General features: G+C 42.5%; 1 protein-coding gene across 1 annotated transcript in view; it reads right to left on the bottom strand.

The window, feature by feature from the left end:
• The window catches only part of LOC119649386 (homeobox protein Nkx-6.2), an 84,596-nt gene extending 65,641 nt beyond the window's left edge, over positions 1–18,955 (bottom strand). The window contains exons 1-2 of the mRNA XM_038051506.1: positions 17,576–18,955; positions 7,656–7,841 (exon numbers count right to left, since the gene is read on the bottom strand). Coding sequence (XP_037907434.1) covers positions 7,656–7,841; positions 17,576–18,293 — 904 coding nt within the window. The 5' untranslated portion in view covers positions 18,294–18,955. The remainder of the gene's footprint in view (positions 1–7,655; positions 7,842–17,575) is intronic.
• Between the last annotated feature and the right edge of the window lie 1,305 nt (positions 18,956–20,260).

The following is a 20,260-nucleotide window of genomic DNA, read 5'->3' as shown; positions in this document are numbered from 1 at the left end:
GCATATACACTGGCATGTTAGTGAGGAGTATATGCCTAGTAACCACCAGGCGATATATATCACCATTGATAAGCAACCTAGAACCAAAAACTGAAAAGATGAGAACCAGGTTGGTAATCAGAATCACTTGATGAGGATACATTTCTAGAGGTATTGCGGTGGCGTACTGAGTTTACTGGAACGGCTGCAGATAATGCGTCGCAGTTCTCCCAACAGATATATCGAGTCTGCGATGCTTCCATGCCAAGACGCCCGTGGTTGATGCCGCCAAAGTGTTTTTGGAACTGGTCGGGAAAACCTCTGACGAAGGAAAATACTGTGCACTGGTAACTCTCGACATTATAAATGCATTGAATTCTGCCGATGGAACTGTATCATCGAAGTGCTCATCGAGGCACAAACACTAAATTATATATTAAGTATAATTTTCGACTACTTCCAACAGCGGAAGTGGACATACAGGCTAATTCCGAACATATGTGGATGTGGAGTACACGAAACCATGGCGAAACGAATTACGACTTGATTCAATTCTTAAGTGGACATGGTGGTTACAGGAAGTACCTCTATAGGTTCGGTTTGGATGAAACGCCAGATTGTTCTACATGTGAAGCTCCAGAAGATATATGTAAAACACGTTTTCTTCCTCTGCCCAAGATTCGAACACTCAAGGAGAAACCTCGAGGATGATTGTCAGACGATCACGGCTTTACGGTTTCTTACCAGGACAGAGACAAAACGACAGATGCTGGCTAACTTCTGCCCTGGGAGCAGCATGACCGAAGCGGCTCGCAAATGGTAAGTGCTCCTTTATATAATTGGCAGAACGCGACATGACTACGAATTATATTGAGCGCAAATCTGCCTTATTGGCCAGAGCTTCGGTCAGAGCAGACATTTTTTTTAAGAATTGTGGGGTCCTAAGTCCGCATCAACTTAATACCGGACCGGATCAAATGGAGAGCAACTTACTCCCTCTTTTTTTAGTCCACGGACCCCTGGTTTAGAGCTTAGCACCCAAACTTTAAAAAAATTGTCAGGCGACAAGAAACCATAAAGCCGTCATCGCCTACAATTCCCCATACTGTAATGTCCGTGGGGTTTCAGCATTCTCAATACCTCTATTACCCTCTGTACAATTTCACATTTGCCCTCGCGACTTTCAATAATAATAATAATAATAATTCAAAAATAATCATTTTTGTTTTTAATTTTTATAATTTTATCTACAAAACCCTCACACCTTTTAACTTCCACCAAAACTCTAAAAATGAATTTTAAATAAATTTTTAAATATTTCAAGGTTAATAAAGAAATTTTCTAACATTTCAAAACCGATCATTAACTTTTTTTTGGTGTTTTTTACACATGTTTAGACATACATTTGATCATGATGCATATTACGAAATGCATTTCTAACACTTGTTTTTGGTCCAAGCGAAATATTGGGCAGCAGGATCCTGGGATCTAGGTGAACAGTTGTCTGGCTAGAAATCCGTTTTGGGTCAACAGCTGAAGGTTGGTTCTTGGACTAAGGTATCACCTTGTTCTTTTGAAGGAGTTGAGTTGTTCATACTTTATCTAGTATTTTGAACAGTGTTAATTGTAGATCATCAGCAAGTAGTGCGTTACTCTTCTTTTTGTAGAAAATGTATTTCTGGTGTAAACTAATATGGTAAGATGGTGGCGGTGGGCTTGGCAGAATCGTGGGAACCATCAGATTGATAATCGCAAGTTTTGTTCGTGCTAGCTCTAAAGCTGCAATAAGAAATCAGGAACATCTTCAAATGGCGAACAGGATTCGACACTATCATAGGAATTTGAACGATTATTCGACTTGGGGAATCACACGATCACGAAATTTGATTTTTCCGAACAAAGATGATAAGTAAAGCTAATCCGCTGGATGTATTGCAGGTGTTAGTGTCGAGGTAAGTGGAACAATGAATCTTAAGACCACCCTTGAAAATTCATGTCCTCAATCAAAAGATCACTGGCGGTCATTAAGTAGATAATACTGTCAGTGTTTCGTCAGTAAAACGTAGTAAGGTTTATACAGGTGCGTCCACTAGCGCATTGCCATTTGATGATTCGTCTAAGGCTTGTCAATCTGTACTTTATATATACATCGCTAATGAAAATTGTTCGCACCTTACCTACTTCTTTTTGTGGTAGACAAGTTTTCATGAGTGCAACATTTGCAGGAAAATTTGAATTTTCAGAGTGGACTAAATTGAAGAAACGCTGGCACTCAGAATTTAGAAGTAGATTCGGTGAAATTAGAGGTAAGTTTACCGGGTGCACGTCGCGTTTTAAGGGAGACAATCTGTGACTTTGGAGCAACGCCATGCACTGCCGGGAGTAAGGTAGATTCCGTGTCGTCATGTCTTTGAATTAGATAGACAATGATCGTACAGTTCGCTATTTTCCGTTGGTAATAGAAAGCGTGGAAACCCTCTAGCTAAACTTCCAAATTATATTGTTTGGTTCCGCTATGTGGATGACGTTCTGACCATTGTAAAAGAGGGGAATAAACAAGATATACTTGACCAACTCAAAAAGTGGAACCTTAATATAAAATGCACAATGGAAGAGGAATCGAATGGTGGCATTTTCTTCCTCGACATCAAAGTACTAAGGAGAAATAACGGCTTTGAATTTCACTTATATAGGAAGCCATAGAGTATACAGCAAGTCTAACCACTCACTTCAGCATAAAGTGATCGCCTACCTATCAATGGTGCACAAAATTTGACTATACCACTTACTAAAGAAAGGTTTGAAAAAAAAGTCATATATTGTGGATACAGCTACAAAAAAAATAGATTTTGGCAAACTCTAATCCAGAGCTTAATTAGGAAGATGCAAGGTATGAAGGAATGAAATGGCCTAACAACTTTGTTCGAACAAGAGAAGATGAAGATCGACCAGGATCGAGCCAGGATAACACACTCAACGGAATTGCTCCCAACTTTGCGACAAATTTTGGCCAAAGAAGGCATACGTGAAGGTGATGTTTAGGCTCTGGGCCTGTGTTTACCAGCTGTCTTTCAGTCGTATTGGTAATTTGGCTAGGTTTAGGGCGTATTTATGCCAGCTGTCACTCGGTCGTATTTGCCCTTTATTGCTGAGACTCCTTGCAAATAATAAACTCTATTAAACTCCTAATAAACTCTATTAAATCCTCAATGTGTTTCTTGCTTCCATTTCTAAGCAACATGTTAACAAAGTTGAAAGCTTTGCTCCAACTAGGATTCTTTCTAAAAGCGGCAAAGATCTGACATAAGTAGAATATGTGATCAACTGTATCTGGAGTTCCGCAGGTGTAACATAAGTCATTGCTTAGTTTATCAATTCTAAAGAGAAAAGACTTGGCATATACATGACCCGAATAGAGTCTGTTGAGGGTCTTGATTGTGGGAGCTGTTTGCGAATCAATGAATTCTGGTAGAAGAAGCTAGCAAAAAACCCTGCCTTTACTTCTGGAGATTTCTTGGTAATTTAACTGACAGTCCTCGTTGATCCTGTTTCGAACGTGCCATATTATATTATTCTCAGCAATTGTGGTTGTTAGATGGGACCCACTATAGATGACCCCTTTAGCCGCATAGTGCGCCATTTTATTTAGATAGATTCCACTTTTTACCAGAGCCCATATGACTTTTATCGCTTGGATGCTCGAACTCTCAATTCTGCTGACGATCTCCCATGATTGAATCGTTGGTCCTTTGATTTTTAAACAGTGAGCAGGCTTTTTGGGAGTCCGTTATAATGACTACTTTCTCCTGAGATTTATCTTTGGTCAGCAATGTAGCCTGCTTGATAACCATGAGTTCCGCAGAGAGGACCGTCATCGCTCTCATTCTATAGCCTACCTTTATACGGGGAGATGCTGAGACCACAGCACAACTCATGGCTTCTTTTGTTGTTGCTGCATCGGTGGCTTAAACCACGAAACCCTTTCTTCTGGATCAGTTTAGTTTGTTGTGGACTTTCTCCATCCATTCTTGTTTGATTTCCCCAGCTGTCCTGTTCGACCCATTCCAGACTTTCAGCTTTCTAATTAAGCAATGACCTGCGTGAGATATCATGATGTCGAAAACTTCCACAAACAACCGCTGCAGTGCATAAGAATTAAACTGTACACATGCGTTGGAAAAAGGGATCGTTAATCACTGCCTATCAATCCACACTAGGAACACTTGGTTTAAGAACACAAGAGGATCAAAGCATGTCCGATCTCCACGACTTTCGATTGGGAAGTGTTTAAAATATTGGTTAATAAAAGGTTACTTCAGACTTCAATTACAATTGTTAGATGGGCTGTCAATGTCGTTCACAACGACTACGGACGTGTCAGATAGTTTCGGTGTAAGAACCTGATATTTCAACAACAACAAGAAGGAATTTACATTTACTATCATCATCATCAACGGCGCAACAACCGATATCCGGTCTAGGTCTGCCTTAATAAGGAACTCTAGACACCCGGGTTTTGCGCCGAGGTCCACCGATTCGATATCCCTAAAAGCTGTCTGGTGTCCTGACCTACGCATCGCTGCATCTCAGGTAGGGTCTGCTTCGTCTTCTTTTTCTACCATAGATATTGTCCTTATAGACTTTCCGGGCTGGATCATCCTCATCCATACGGATTAAGAGACCCGCCCACCGGAATATGTTGAGAGGGATTTTATGCACAACCAGACGGTCATGGTATCACTCATAGATTCCGTCGTTATATAGACTACGGAATCGTCCATCCTCATGTAGGAGGCCAAAAATTCTTCCGAAGATTCTTCTCTCGAATGCGGCCAAGAATTCGCAGTTTTTTTGTTAAGAACCCAAGTCTCCGAGGAGTACATAAGGACTGGCTAGATCATAGTCTTGTACAGTAAGAGTTTTGACCCTATGGTGAGACGTTTTGAGCAAAACAGTTTTTGTAAGCCGAAATAGGCTTTCGCCGTAGCTGTTGTCGGTTGTGATTTTCGACCCTAGATACGGGAAATTTTCAACGGTCTCAAAGTTTTAGTCTCTTATCTTCATTGTTTTCGTTTGGCCAGTGCGATTCAATGTTGTTCGTTGTTTGGTTTTTGGCGCTGATGTTGGCACCATGTACTTCGTCTTGCTTTCATTAATGAGCAACCCAAGATCACGGGCCGCCTGCTCGATCTGGATGAAGGTAGACTGAACATCTCTGGTTGTTCTTCCCATAATGTCAATATCATAAGCGTAGGCCAAAGGTTGGGTGGATTTAAAGAGAATGGTGCCTCTCGTATTTACATCGGCATCGCGAATCACTTTCTGCAGGGCCAGGTTAAATAGGACGCATGATAGGGCATCCCTTGTCTTAGACCGTTGATATTGAATGGTCTTGAGAGTGATCCTGCTGCTTTTATCTGGTCTCGCACATTGGTCAGGGTCAGCCTTATCTTATCAATTTGGTTGGGATACCGAATTCTCTCATGGCCGTGTACAGTTTTACCCTGGTTATGCTGTCATAGGCGGCTTTAAAGTCGATGAAGTGATGGTGAAACTGATGTTTATATTCCAACAGTTTTTCCAGCGCTTGCCGCAGAGAGAAAATCTAGAGTGAAGCCTCTTTGGTATGGGCCAATGATGTTCTGGGCGTATGGGGCTATCCGGCCTAGCAAGATAGAGGAGAATATCTTATAGATGTTACTCAGCAACGTGATACCTCTATAATTGCTGCACTGCGTGGTATCCCCCAGTCGTCAGACATTGATTCAGTGTCCCATACTTTGAGCATCAGTTGATGAACCGCTTGGTATAATTGGTCGCATCCATAGGCTGTAATTCCATCGGCTCCTGACGACTAATTGTTTCTAAGCCGATGAATTGCACCGACTGTTTCTGCTGACTTATTGGTAAAACTAGGTCTAGATTTGTTATGTCAAATTTTGGCCTGGCATAGAATTTGAAATGAACGAGTGATAGCCGATAACAACGAACACCTCTTGGAGTTGATTTCCAATTACTACAAAGGCAAGACTATTAATACCGAAAGGTGATCCAACCAGAATGATTTTGCATGAATCAGCTTCAATGCTTACCTAAATCCTCTTCTTCTAGTCTTCTTTAAAATAACATCCCTTCACCTTTCACTTTTTTACCACTTACACCATCTTATGTACTTGAATGAATGGGATGGAGTCTATTATAGGATGCTCGAGAATTTAAAGAAAAACGATGCAAACAACGGGACGGTAACATCAACAATGAAGCGTAGATGTACGAGTATCTTACCTTCTTAATTACTGCAACTAAAAGAACGTACAAAGCAGTGGGACCTCTTTGATTGGGATCAAACCACATCACCATCATACGACAGATCATGAGTAATAAGAAATTTCATCAAGATCATAAGGAAATGCGAAACTTCAACTATGTCAGTGCCCCTGGGCGCCTACTTCATATAATTTTACCTGGGATTTAGTGAGGGACTCTTCTCTCATCTTACAAGCTTTTCTTTTAAATGTATCTATGATATATAGGAAGAAATTCAATCGGACTGTATAATAATATCAATCTGCCAAATAGTGATTATCACTATTTGGTCTATCTCACGACTCTACCCCAACTCAACACCATGTTCCTCTGTATCTACGAAAATAAGATCGTTTTCACAAAAAAAGAAGGTAATTACGGGATTCAATCATGCGAAATGACCCACACCAAGCTCCATCGGAAAGCAAAGAAAACGTAACTAGACCTTGCACAACCTAACGACGGTAAACAGCGAAAGTAATTGATCACATCAAAAAGACCTAAAGCCCCAGAAACAAATTCAGAAGTCAATACCTCCGAACTTACTATCTTCGATTACCTTCCATAACATATCCCCGAAAATTAGATATTAGATATGTAATAACACAATAAAAATGGAGTAATTGATTCATTTGTCAGCTTATCATAGACATGAGCCACTTAGGTCGACACAAGCGACATATGTACGATGGGATCATATTGTTTGATAATAATTCATAAATATGTTAATCAATGACAATAAAGATACAATATTATTAATTTTAATAAGTTATCTGACGCCATCTGTTCGCTAATAAAACTATCCAGCACTCCAAGCGTGCATACATGTTGTATCTAAATTAATTAAATCCAACTTGAGCGTAAAAGCCAGCTCGAGTGTTCAGATATAAATTTTCTTACTTGGGACAATATATTAAACCGTCATCGCATTATTCTAATGTAAATAATCGATCAAATCAAGCGTTTGATGATAGAAAAAGATACGCCGGTGGAATCTGATAGCTTTATTTAGACGGTAGCCCGACGGGTTAGTCATGGGGTTTTGTGGTGACCGCCAGGTTCAAGAGGGGGTTTTTGTAGCGACGTTCTGAATGGACAGGAATGTTAATACGAAATCTAAAGAGCTGGAATCTGGATTTAGCACTGTAACGATCTGACACGTCATTTATATTTTTGGATACCAACGTGCGTTACGTTTTCAGTTCCCATTCACAGGAACTAATACCCTCGTTAAATACCTTTGTTGGTAGCTTGTATAAGCTACAATAATTGAATAATTGACGCCGACATCCAATAAACCAATTTTTTTATCGCTACCTAATTTTTTTTTAGGATACCTCTCCCTGAAGATACTAATCTTATGTACTTACTTGAACTAGTTATCCTGTCTCGCCATGCTATTGGATTTGCTACTAGACCCTGTAAACCAGGCCAATATAAATGTGATCTATCAACTATGTGTCCGGAGTGTGCTTTTAAAGGACCTCCTTGACTTTGTGACAGGTATTGTGCCATTCCGGCTGCTGCGGCTGCTATCGAAAATCGCGGCATACCACCTAGAAATAAGAAAGGAAGAATTTATTCAACACTCATATGGAAGCATTGTTTCTTTAAAACTAAGATCGTTTTTCTCATTTTCACTCTTATCATCGAATCCATCGAAGTCCTGGGAATCCGAGGCCTTACTCAGACAGTGGAAGAGAGGGATCGTAAAGGTTCCAAAGTGTTGAGTGCGACAACTGGGAGGGTATCTGCGTACTCCCTGTGGTAGCGAAGGTAATAATTGAAATAATCCTGAATCGCATCAAAGAACATCTCGAAAGTGTGATCGACAGAGAAAAGGCTCCGGATTTTCCTGCATTGACCACATTAACCTATGACCCTGCGGATCATTTTGGAACAGTGCCTGAAGCTTTGACCTCCACTTCACCTGCTTTTCGTTGATTTCTAGAAGATTAAGAGGCTATGAATCTGGAGTTCTCTAAGCAGAAGGGCAATTCCGGAGAAACTAATAACTATCTATTATCAGGGCGACATACGAGGAAGCAAAGTGTTTCGTGCTGCATTGAGGTAAAATTTCAGAGGAATTCGAGGTAAAAAGTGGAATTCGCTAGGGTTGCATCCTGTCACCGATATTATTTCTTCTTGTTATTGGTGACCTGCTTCATCCGGAGAACGTGGAGGGCTTCAATGGACTATGATATTTTCGCTTTCTCATCGGCTCATGGACTTTGGCAAGTAGAGTTGAACTAAAAACCAACAAAATCAAGGTTCTCAGTTTAACAGGTCATCACATTCGGCCTATTTGCATTAATGGGCAGAGCATCAAAAGCAACGATCAATTTATATATCTAAGAAGCAGGGTTTCTGCCGATGATGCCACCGAACTGGATGTTGCCCAATGCGTTAACAGCGCTGGACGCGCTTTCACTAAAATCTGGAAATGCAGTTATCTCAAAACCAAGACTGAATAGGTACCTAAACAGGCAGTTGTGTGTAGTTTAGCAAGTTTTGTCTAAGTTTTCGTTCAATTGTCACAGTGCTGTGTTGTCTGTACGTGAGAGATACCGAAAAAAGTAAGCAGATAGGACAGGAGAAGGAGTGGTGCACGATTAAGCGAATCAAAATCCATTTACAAGGATTTGAACAAGGAGACTCTTCTGCAGCGATGTCTCTGTTTGTTTACCCAGCAATGAGAGCCTCAATCAACTTGTCTAGAAAATTCCTCTGCAACCCGGGAGTGGTACCGCAGTCCTGGTGGAAATTGCAGCTAATGTGGCAGCATGCACTTTTAATAAATTTTTTAATGAATATTAAAAGTGGACAAAGTTGTCATGTATTATAGTATTCAAAGGGTAGTATAGGTCTCAGGGCAAAACGTGGATTGGTAACCACGATGGAGCATAAAACTTGGGAAACGCCTGCTGAACCAATACCAACAGTTCCACTACCAACCTTATCATCTCCACGTAGTGGCCGCTGGAAGCTCTTTCTTGACGAAAAGCTGCGGACGGAGAAGGATGAGGGCGTTCCAGATATGATATCAAAATCATACTTGCGGATTTTAACAGCCAAGTAGGGACGGATAGGGCGGTACGTTGACTTCCATAGTTTACATCAAAATACAAATGATAACGGACTGCGGATCATTCAATTAGCAGTGTCACACGAAAGGGTTGTTGGAAGTACCTGGTTTGCGCTGAAGGCGGTCCACAAACAAACGTGGGATTCTCCAGACGGGACCACTTTCAACCAAATCGACCATTTGTTGATCGGACGCGGCCACCTCGCAGCTTGATGAATGTCAGAAGATATAGGCGGGCCAATATAGACTCGGATCACTATCTTGTTGGCATGGTGCTCCGAGCTCGAATAACAACACCACCCGGAATCCCCTCTGACAGTCAGGTGAGAGTTAACACTGAAGGCATCCACAACACAGTCTTCCGCAAGTTATCATAAATACGGCCACAAACATACTTGACCCCAGCCGCAAAAAGAGTCGGAACATCTGGTTTGACTATGTAAGCTAGCAATGGAACGGAAGAATGCTGCATACCGAGTAATGTTGCATTCTCAAAGGACGCCAGCACTCGCGGAGACTTTTCACGAACTCTGAGCGGAGAAGCGACTTCACAGACGGAAAAAGGAAGCCTGGGAGAACCAACAGGTCTGTGAACTCGAAAAGTACAGGGAGCAACAGCACCAGTCGCGAAAGCTTTACCAACAGCATAGTCAGGGTAAAACTGTACACGACCATGAGAAAATTCGATATCCCAACGAAATCGATAAGACTGACTAGGCTGACCCTGACTAACGTGCGAGGCCAGATAAAAACAGCAGGATCACTCTCGAGACCATTCAACATCAACAACGGTCTAAGACAAGGGGCTGCCCTATCATGCGTCCTCTTTAATGTGACCCTGGAGTAAGTGATTTGCGATGCTGATGTAAATGCGAGAGGGACCATCTTCTTCAAGTCCACCCAACTACTGGCTTATTGACATTATGGGAAAAACAATCCGAGAAGTACAATCTACCTTCGTCCAGATCGAGCAGGCGGCGAGAGATCTTGGGCTGCACATTAATGAAGTCAAGACGAAGTGCATGGTGGCAACGTCAGCGCCAAAAACCAAAGAACGAACAACATCGAATCGTACTGGTCAAACCGAAACAAGGAAGATAGGAGACTACAACTTTGAGACCGTTGAAAATTTCTCCTTCCTAGGATCGAAAATCACAACCGATAACAGCTTCGACGATGAAATCCGCGCACGATTGTTCGCTGCTAACAGAGCCTATTTCAGCTTACAAAAACTGTTTCGCTCGAAACATCTCACCATAGGGTCAACGCTCTTACTGTATAAGACTTTGATCTTGAAAGTTCTTATATATCCCTCGACCTGTATTCTCAGTAAAAAGAATTGCCAACCCTCGGCCGAATTCCAGAGAAGATTCCTCCGAAGAATTGTTGACCCCTTACATGAGTATGGACGATTCCGAAGCCTATATAACGACGAAATCTATGAGCGATATCACGACCGTCTGGTTGTGGATAAAATGCGGCTCAACAGGTTACGGTGGGCGGGTTTCTTAATTCGTATGGATGAAGATGATCCAGCCCAGAAAGTCTATAAGGGCAATATCTATGGTAGAAAAAGAAGATGAGGCAGACCCTGCCTGAGATGGAGTGATGGCGTAGGTCAGGATGCCAGACAGCTTTTAGAGATATCGAACAGCGGAACCTCGGCGCAAGACAAACTACCTAAAGCTCCTTGAAAAACCAGACACCATGCTGAAGGCAGGGCAGCAGAGAGAAAATCCGTCCCTGGGGTAAAAGTTATGCGGAAAAACCGGGACCTCCTATCCTTTTTTATTGAAACTTCTGTTCCGAGTTTCCGAGGAGGGCGGCTCACAGGACGGTAGGGTAACATCGATCGCGTAAAAAAACAGCACGTATCAGGATGTACCCAGGCTAGCTATCCAATAAAACAAGAGAGGATGCCTTAAGCAATTTTGCTCTGAAGTGAAGGTAAACAACTCAGAGATCATTTAGTTCTGCATATTACGTCTTCTACTCTCTTGCTAAAAATTATCCAGGGGCTATTCTCCAACAGGAGGCCGTTTGCAGAGGCCTTTTAATTTAACGGGACTGCTAGAAACCTGCAATAACATAAGGGATAACAAAGCTTCTGGCCAGGATGGCATATAGAATAAGGTCTTTAAGCCACAGTGAATTCTAGACCTAGACCGAACTGGTCATCTACTAGAGGTTATTCCCAGTTGTTTAGAATTAAGGAAACCTTTCACATCGGCACAATGGATTCCTCCCCAACTCAAAACGAACAATGGATTCCGTACATCCAGATCAACTTTATATGTTTCCTTTGTGGAGTATAGCGCATCCACCCAGCCTCTCTTTCTCTTTGTGGTTATTGTTTACTAACCATCCAAGGTGACTGAGATTCGAACCCCAGGAAACGAAATTGATAACGCCGTTAAGGCTTAGGTCTCAAAATGCATAATCGGAACCTAGGACGTGGTCAATTCAACTAATTGGACCCGATTATGGTAATTTCTATGGAGATAAATATCCTCTTTTATTTGTTTTATTATTTTTTAAAGGTTGTGGACCATCGTGTACAATTATGCACTTAATTTGCCTGTTCTGACGGAGGTCACAATGGTACTTCCATACCATAACACTAGTTATAATCGCAAAATATCAAGAGGATGCTGAATTATATTTATGTGAAATAATCAGTGTTATTGAGGTTGGGGAGCGCGTGACCGACACTTTCTGAGAAAAAAAACGAAGTAGTTCCCATCACTTCGAAACACACAATCAAATATTTGGGATATTTGTGATAAACGGAAAGCTCACTTCTAATTAGCACATGCAATATGTTTGGGAAGAAGTATTCAGCGCGAATATGGCTCTGGCAATGATGATACATAGGGTGGGAGGGCTGTAGTATACATGCAGACACATGAAATGAGTGTGGTCTACAGAAGCGCATTCCTAAAGGTGACGTACTCGAGGAGGGCGATCAGACCCGAGTCTGCAAGGGACTCATCTGAAGTGGCACTGGCCACGAAGCCTCACCGGAGGTTATTTGGTACCAAGGGAAGCAGGACGGTCCTCTGGGAGCATATGCTTCAGGAGAATTCCTGAGGTTGTAGCACGTTAGCACCAAAAATCTGTTGTGTGATGCGTCCATAGGCGGGGCACTCACATAGAAAATGTTCCGTCGATTCCTCTTCCTCATTACAGGATGGACGCGTATCATCTTGGAGAATTCTTATTTTGAACACATGCCCAATGAATTATGGCCAGTCAAAATAATCACAATACTTCTGCAAGTATTCCTGCTTTTCGACAGGATATACTTTTCAGTATGTTTGTTTGGTTCTGACAGGAATAGTTTGGTGTGTCTAGCAGCATTAAGGCTTCACCACTTGTCATTATAAGAAGCTTGTTCCTAGTTTTTGATTGCAGCATCAGCCAATGCTACTGACACCCCAATTGCTGGTTTCGGTCCGAACATGAGGGAAATTGAATCCCTTTTTGCTGTGGTTTTATTTGGATCTACTGAAAGTCCATGCTTGAGACACCAACTGTCAATCAAATCAACGGCGCGAGATCTCGACCAACAGCCAGCACAGCCACGTCATCCCCATAAGCTTGAGCGTGCATTGGCAGATTTTGACGGTTCACATAGTAGTGAGTTGATCAGCATACTCCACAGAAGTGGCGATAGCACACCTCCTTGAGGGTAGCCTTTCGTCACTTCCGTTGTTAAGTAGCGTTCAACACCCACTTCAACACACAGCAATCTCTGCGTTATCATAGTGTAAATCCACTTTTTTAGAGTTTCGTCAACACCATGCTCTCTGGCGACACCACAGAGCTTTTGGAAGAGCGCACACTCAGAAGCTCCTTCAATGTCCACGAACACACCCATCAGGTACTCACCATTCAGAATTGCATCCTCTGTCTTTGAAACCAGAGAATGAAGAGCAGACTCACAAGACTTTCCAGGTTGTTTTCATTTAGTGGGTGCGCCCTTAGCGCCTTCTCCCGAATGTGATGCTCAATCAGTCTTTTCAGACACTTCAGCGAAAATGATGTTAAGCTGATTTGCCTGAAGTTCTTTGGATTTGAATACTCATCTTTCTCAGGCTATGATATGAAGACTACCTTCACCTTCTGCCAAGAGGAAGGCACGTAGCCCAGAGTAAGGCATCCTCGAAAAATATTTCTTAGAAATTGCTTTAAGTGCTCTATACCCTCCTTTAGCATCACTGGGTAGACGTCGTTCATGTCAGGTGCTTTGAAGTACCAAGTATCAAATGATAGTATACCGGGGAGTTAGTTGGTGCTGTTAGAGACCTTCGGGCAAATATTTTTTGGTGCACACAATATTTGGGATTTTTTTTGTTTGTTTAGGGATCGATGGAGGAAGGAAAGTGGACGAAACCTATGATTGTTAAATACTTGGGTACAAAACCCAAAACTAAGTTCGAAATCTAAATCGGTTATGCTGCTCCCAAGGCAGAGCTGAGGCAGCGTCTGATAAGTTGCCTCTACTTTGGACAAAATTGTAGGCCGCTTTCCTCTATGATCTTTGGTGGGTAAATTATTACCAAATTGACTATAAAAAAAGAAACATTGGAAAGCAAAATCTATGCTACCTCCAGTCTCACTTATATATTTTTGGTAACTAGTCACATTGATTGCAGGATCGTATACGCTTTCGGGTTCTATGGTTGCCAGGAAACCCCATTGCCGGGTATAATGCGTTAACTACAACTGCTATCGTGGTCAGTTCATGGTAATTTGCTTCAGTTCCCTCTATTACTCCAGGAAATTTGCATTGCTTTCTACTATTCTTGTGCCATACAGCTTAAAGGTGACTTACTTTTCTACCATCCTGAAGTCTCGTTATTCTTACAAAGTTTCCTAGTGTAAAACAAAACCTTATTAAAACGGATTTACTGTCTATCTGTCTGTTTATCACATGCTTTTTCTCTAAAACGGCTACACTGATGGATATCTATGAAACGTCGCGCATACAATGAATTGTATAAATTTTCTTGGGGTTTAAAGAGAGTGAAAAGTGGGGATGTAAACATCCTTCTAATATACCCATGTGGGGTATCAAATAAAAGGTCTTAATTAACACTTTCTTAGATAGGACAATTTCGACGTTGTTTTGAAAATTGGGGAGTAAGGTGTAAAAATTTAAAGTGAGGTAGTGCTTATTTTCGGAAATTTTCCAACCAAAATATGTGAAAGCATTCAGGGTAGTAGGCCCCAAAATACACATCAAACCGGTATCTGCTCAAAAATTTAATATTTGTACAAATTGGCCGAAAAAAACCCTTAAGTTCCTCCTAAGTAGTGGTACCAAGTAGAGAATAGTATCGCTCTTAATACTGGAAAGTTTCGTCAAAATCCTGCCATAAGTAGGAAAGTTATAGCAACTCAAATTTATCAATTTTATCGAATTTATCTACATCTCCCATTCTCTTTTTGTATTTGTTTCAAATTTTAAATAATGTTCAACTCTCCCAGCAAAGCAAGTTACTACTATGCCTGATACCCAGAGTTCACCGTTTACGGCCACATCTTAACCTCTGTTACCATTGAGCCCTCGGCACGGTAGTCACACCTTAGCTTGGGGTTTTGATTACCGCTTGGCTTCAGGTGTCACCTCCCGTTTCCTGGAGGATTTTCCTCACTGAGCTCCTTCACCACGACAAGGTAGGTAATCGTCGAGGGAGCGACAAACAACCACAATGTACTAGGATTGAAACCTGGAGTGTCAAGATTGCAAAGTTGACACTTGCTGTTTAACGGTTTGATGCAGGCATCCAAATGTTGTATTAAGAGTATCCTTCATTTGAACGCATCTTAATAATTAAGAAGGAATTTCTTGATGTACCAACATTTTTCAGTGATAATAGATAACAAGTCGAGAAACCGGAAGCTGGGCGCTTCAGGTGTGAAAGGTTTTGTTTGCTTCTTGTGTGAGTATATTTGAGTGTAGAACTATCCTATTTGTACGAAGCCCGTTAAGAATATGCATTTAGCATATCAGATTTTGTACCTCGGGTTGTAAATTTACATGGTAAAGACACCTTTGAGCTACTGTAACTTTGTTACTAATAGTATGATTTAGATTAAACTTGGAGATAATATGCTTCATATTATATGTTATACCACTACCAACTTTTATAACTCTGAGATAAACTTAAGGGGGGTTTTACTCAATTTTCCCAAAAATATGGTAATATACTATTATTAACCTAATTTGAACAGATATCGATATGGAGAGTATTTTGAGGCCTAGGCACCATACAGAGACAGCTTCATGATTTTTTCAAATTTTTCGGTTGGGTAGTTTCTGAGAACGGTTCTGTTAAAGAAATCATCACTTTCCACCCCTCCCACTCCCCGCATTTTTAACAAATCTCAAGACTAAGACCGGCTTCGAAAAGTACTAATTAAGACCGTTTGATACCCCACAGAACTATATTCGGTGAAAAAAATGTTTACGCCTCCCTTTTACATGTATCGGGACCCCCCTCCCCCCTAAGTCTCAACGTAGAAGGATATCACTCACTGCATGTCTGGGAGCCACAGGTCCCATCTTCTCACCAAATTTCGTGTCAATCGGTATAGCCGTTTCTGAGAAAAGTGCCTGTGACAGACAGACAAAAGGGAGAGATCGCTAAAAAGATGGCAAGAGCGTTGGGAACGCTCGGGAAAGGGCCATCAAGGAGTGGTTGGAGAGACGGCACGGTGAGATTAATTATACTCGTAATCTTCCCCAGTTTCCCACGGGGCACGGGGATATCGCCAGTACCTCAGGGTTAAACTAGATACCTCACCCGATTGTCAAAACTGCGATGGAGTCCCAGGGGACCCAGAGCATGTATTCTTCCACTGTTCGAGGTTTGTGGAGGAAAGGAAGAACCTAGAGGAGACTCTAGGAGAGGTGCTGATACCAGAGAATCTGGTGCGAAGAATGCTAGCATGTCAGGAAGACTTGGATGCGACCAACTCCATGGTCGTATCTATCCGTATGTTGGTTCCACGGGGCTTGGAGGAAGTCGGGGGTAGTTTTAGGGGCTAAGAATCCCACACGCTGGCGTGTCCAGACCAGTGTTTTTTGAAGATTTCCGCCTCCTCAAAAAGAAAGGACAGACAGACAGACGGACAGACAGACAGACATTGAACCGATTTTAATAAGGTTTTGTTTTGCAAACAAAACCTTAAAAAAGCGCAATTGTAGATTCATCGAATTTATGAGATATTTCGCTAATGCAACAGTTTACTATCCTGAAATAAAGAGGATACTACAATGTTGCTAAATCCCAATCAAATAATGGTTAATGGTTCGAAGGACATACTTTGCTGACACTACTAGAACCGATTGTAAGTGAACAGCTTGAAGGTCAATGGCTAATTTGGTCTGCTAAACCATTGAAAAAGGAAAAGATACTTTCAGCAAAAAGCTGCATGTGAAACCCATACTGGATAAACCAGCGAGAAAGGTGTAGAGACAAGAAAGGAATAATGAGGACCAAAAAAAAAATCCAATCATCAAATGGATCCCAATGTTAACTGTCGTCACAAGAATGGAAAAAAAATCTTGCAAGGAGAAAAAAACAGAACCAGGAGGGAATGGCCATATCCTGTTTTGCATTCGCTGATAGATGTGAGTATAGCTCGACTGCAGCCGAAGTCGTTCGGATGAAATCAGCATCAAAAATAGATATTATAATATATGGTATCATATTCCTAATATTATGTGGTATCATACTCCTTTGGAAGAGATGAGGCTACATCGACCCCAGTAGTGTAACCTGTGTATACTAAAGTATCCGGAGAAGGTCTTACTTCGCCTACTATTTTTTTGTTCTAAGAAAGGTTAATGCTTTAGGAAATTCAACAAAAATGTTACTTCCACACTAGTGAATCCATTATCTCTCTAAAACGCGTCCTTGTCCTTAATTCATGTAAATTTTGGTGTCAAGGTATTCCTATAACAAGTAAAAGGAGCACAATAGTTCTTTAAGGACGCGGTGCGACTTTCCCTTAACAGAATAATAATAATTCCTACGTTGATATACTAAATGATTGCAGCTGAGAGACAAATAAAAGGACCTTCTTGTTAGGAGTGAAAATAGCAATTTCCAGGCAACTGATGAACTCTCGTACGGTTTTCAACATCTTATCCTTATCTAATCATCACATATCATCATAATAGTCTAAACTCACCTCCAGCCAGAGCATTGAGCCCATTCGACGTTACAGGTGGCGGTCGTGACAATATCGTATCAATACCATGCGGATTGGCCGTACCATGTGAATTCTGTGTTGATGTTTGTGTTGCACCCAATCCTGCACCAATTCCCCCGCCTACACCCGCACTTCCACCCCCCAACGGTCCATGTTCATTGAGACGTGGTGGACCGCCAGGCGATTTCATTTCTGTCATGGAGTGTAGGGCGGCTAGTGGTGGCCCAAGGAAGCTCAATGGCAATTTATGTTCCAACATTTCGGGTACAGCGATTTTCGGCGAAGGATAATCGCTAAAACGCTTACTCGACAAATTCTCAGGACTACGTGTATCCAAGCTGTCGCCACCGGGAGGTGGACTCTGTCCACCTGTATCCTCACTACTTTTCTGACTCACAGGATATGATTGGGCACTGTCTACAGGACTGTTATTGTTCTCATAACGGTGATTGTTCAATTCAGGACTTTCCGACTGAAGGCAGGACGTTATTGTCGCCGAGTCCTCGAGACGGTGGTTTATGGGTCCGGAGGAGTCTGTGTTGTTTCGCTCGATAGTGTTATTATTTATGCAACTACTATGATAATTACCACTGTCCTTGTTAGGCTTGAAAGGTTGATAGTCACTGGGGGTTTCTAGGACGGGGCTGTTACTAGCTCCTGTGTACTGATTCGCGGGGCTGGAACTGTTCTGTCGCATGTATTTCACCGATTGATTGAACTCTATCGAATTCGAACTGTTCTCGTCCCGGTAGTTTTGGCAATGGTTATAATTGAAAACCGACTGAGGGTTGGATGCACCCGTAATGAACTGACTCGCGAAGGGCGAAAAGCCATGGGCTGCAACTGCAGCTGCAGCCGCCGCGCTAGGGTTGATTATTCCGCTTCCGGTGCCGGGCGATCTAAACGCTGCGAAATTGAAGGCGGACGCAGGTTGCAATGGGAAGCCGGGGAACGGTTTGCTGGCCGCCGCCGCCGCGTTCGACACAAAATTCGAGGCGAGATGATGCGAAAGTCCACTCAGTTTTGGGCTATCAGAGCCCGCCACATTGATATACGGGCTACCCAGATTGATGCTGTTATCACAAAATGGCACAATTTAGATTCATTACAACACTCGCGACTATCCGGGATATGGCAATTATCCTTCTAATCCGCCGTCTCCGCACAGTAACTTCCTGAACCACTCGCGACTTGTTCACTGCACCGCGCCTGAAGCAATAAGGAAGCAATCGAACTGCCTAATTAACTGCCTGAATGGACTGTGAAATTGTTATCAACTCAGGTCGACTTCCGGTCAGATTCACACACGACAAAGGACAAGGTACCTGCACCCGATCGAGTAGGCCTAGGACTGACGAAGCCGCTCGGACGCTCCACTCGCAACAAATTACTTTCAATGGTCACGGCAAGGAAGCAGCCGGGCCAGCGAGTTACTTGATATTCGCACCTTTCGAACTTATTTAACTAACATACACTTCGTCACGTTCGCCTAAGTACTTAATGGTCGCTTAACAAGGGGGCGGGCTGGCTGACTACTCCCCTTCGGACTGGGCCTGGAGCCACTTGCGGCCGTGCATGGAAAAAAGACTCAGATGGACAAACAGTAGCGCACTCGTGGTCGTGGTGGAGCGGCACTGGAGTGTGTTTGTTGCACTTAAATTAAACACTAATGCAAACACAATCACTGTTCGTCGCGTTTAAAGGCTGAAAGGTAGTCGCTCGCCAGTCGCCACTGCTCTCGATGACGACTCAACTGGAAAACGAAGAGGTGGACTCCGCGCCCTTCCACGCAGTGTCTGTCATATTTCAAGCAGATTATGGAGGACTAAAGGCGAATCCAATGAACAGAAATTATCGCCAGGAACGCCTTATGCTGCGTCGCAACGGAAGCGTGTGTTGCTGTCAGACTGGAAGGGCTGCAAATCGACCCTGCGAGCAACACCACACCGACTGCGAGTCACCCTGTGTCTGCACAGCCATGCGCACCTCCCTCCCTACACAGCTCAATTCATGCAATTCCAAGGGGCGGGGTCTGAGCTGCGTGTAGCCGATGGGCTGGGCCACAGACTCGCAGTGCAACTTCTCGTCGGGGTTCATTTTGTGCAGGTCCCGAGCCCGCCCGTCGACCAGCCACAGTGGCCGTGGCACCACTACGAGCTGTTGATTCCATTCTCTTCCATTCTCTGCCTAATGATTTTGTATTTGTATTAATAATCTTTGCGTTAATTGATTTATATCCATTTATTCGTGTGGCTAGTGTTAATATAATATTATTATTTTATTGTCCATGATCCTTGTCCTGGCTGCGTGGAATGAGTGCTGGTTCTCGACTTTTTTCGCTCGTCCTGTTGACGCTCGGGGACTGATTTTTTCCTGGTGCGGTGGAACGAATTAACAAGCGCTTTTTGATGTTCTCTGGATGCGGAGTTAATATGGTTCCAGTAGAAAAATTTGGTTGGATTGTCCCATGGTTGACGCTCCAAGGCCGGGGGCTGAGGCGCCCCTGCCGCTGGGTGTGTGCTATTTCATTCGCATTAAAGTTGATTTGCCATATTTACACGAAGTGTTAAATGAAACCACTAAAATGTGATAAAATTCAGTTAGCGAAAAGTTAATGATGGTAGAGTTGTTGTGAATGAAATGCACACGCATGTGATACTATGA

This window comes from Hermetia illucens, chromosome 2, assembly GCF_905115235.1.
Source record: "Hermetia illucens chromosome 2, iHerIll2.2.curated.20191125, whole genome shotgun sequence".
NCBI lineage: Eukaryota > Metazoa > Arthropoda > Insecta > Diptera > Stratiomyidae > Hermetia > Hermetia illucens.
Note: the sequence above shows the minus strand (reverse complement) of the source record. Positions and strands in the feature narration are given on the sequence as shown.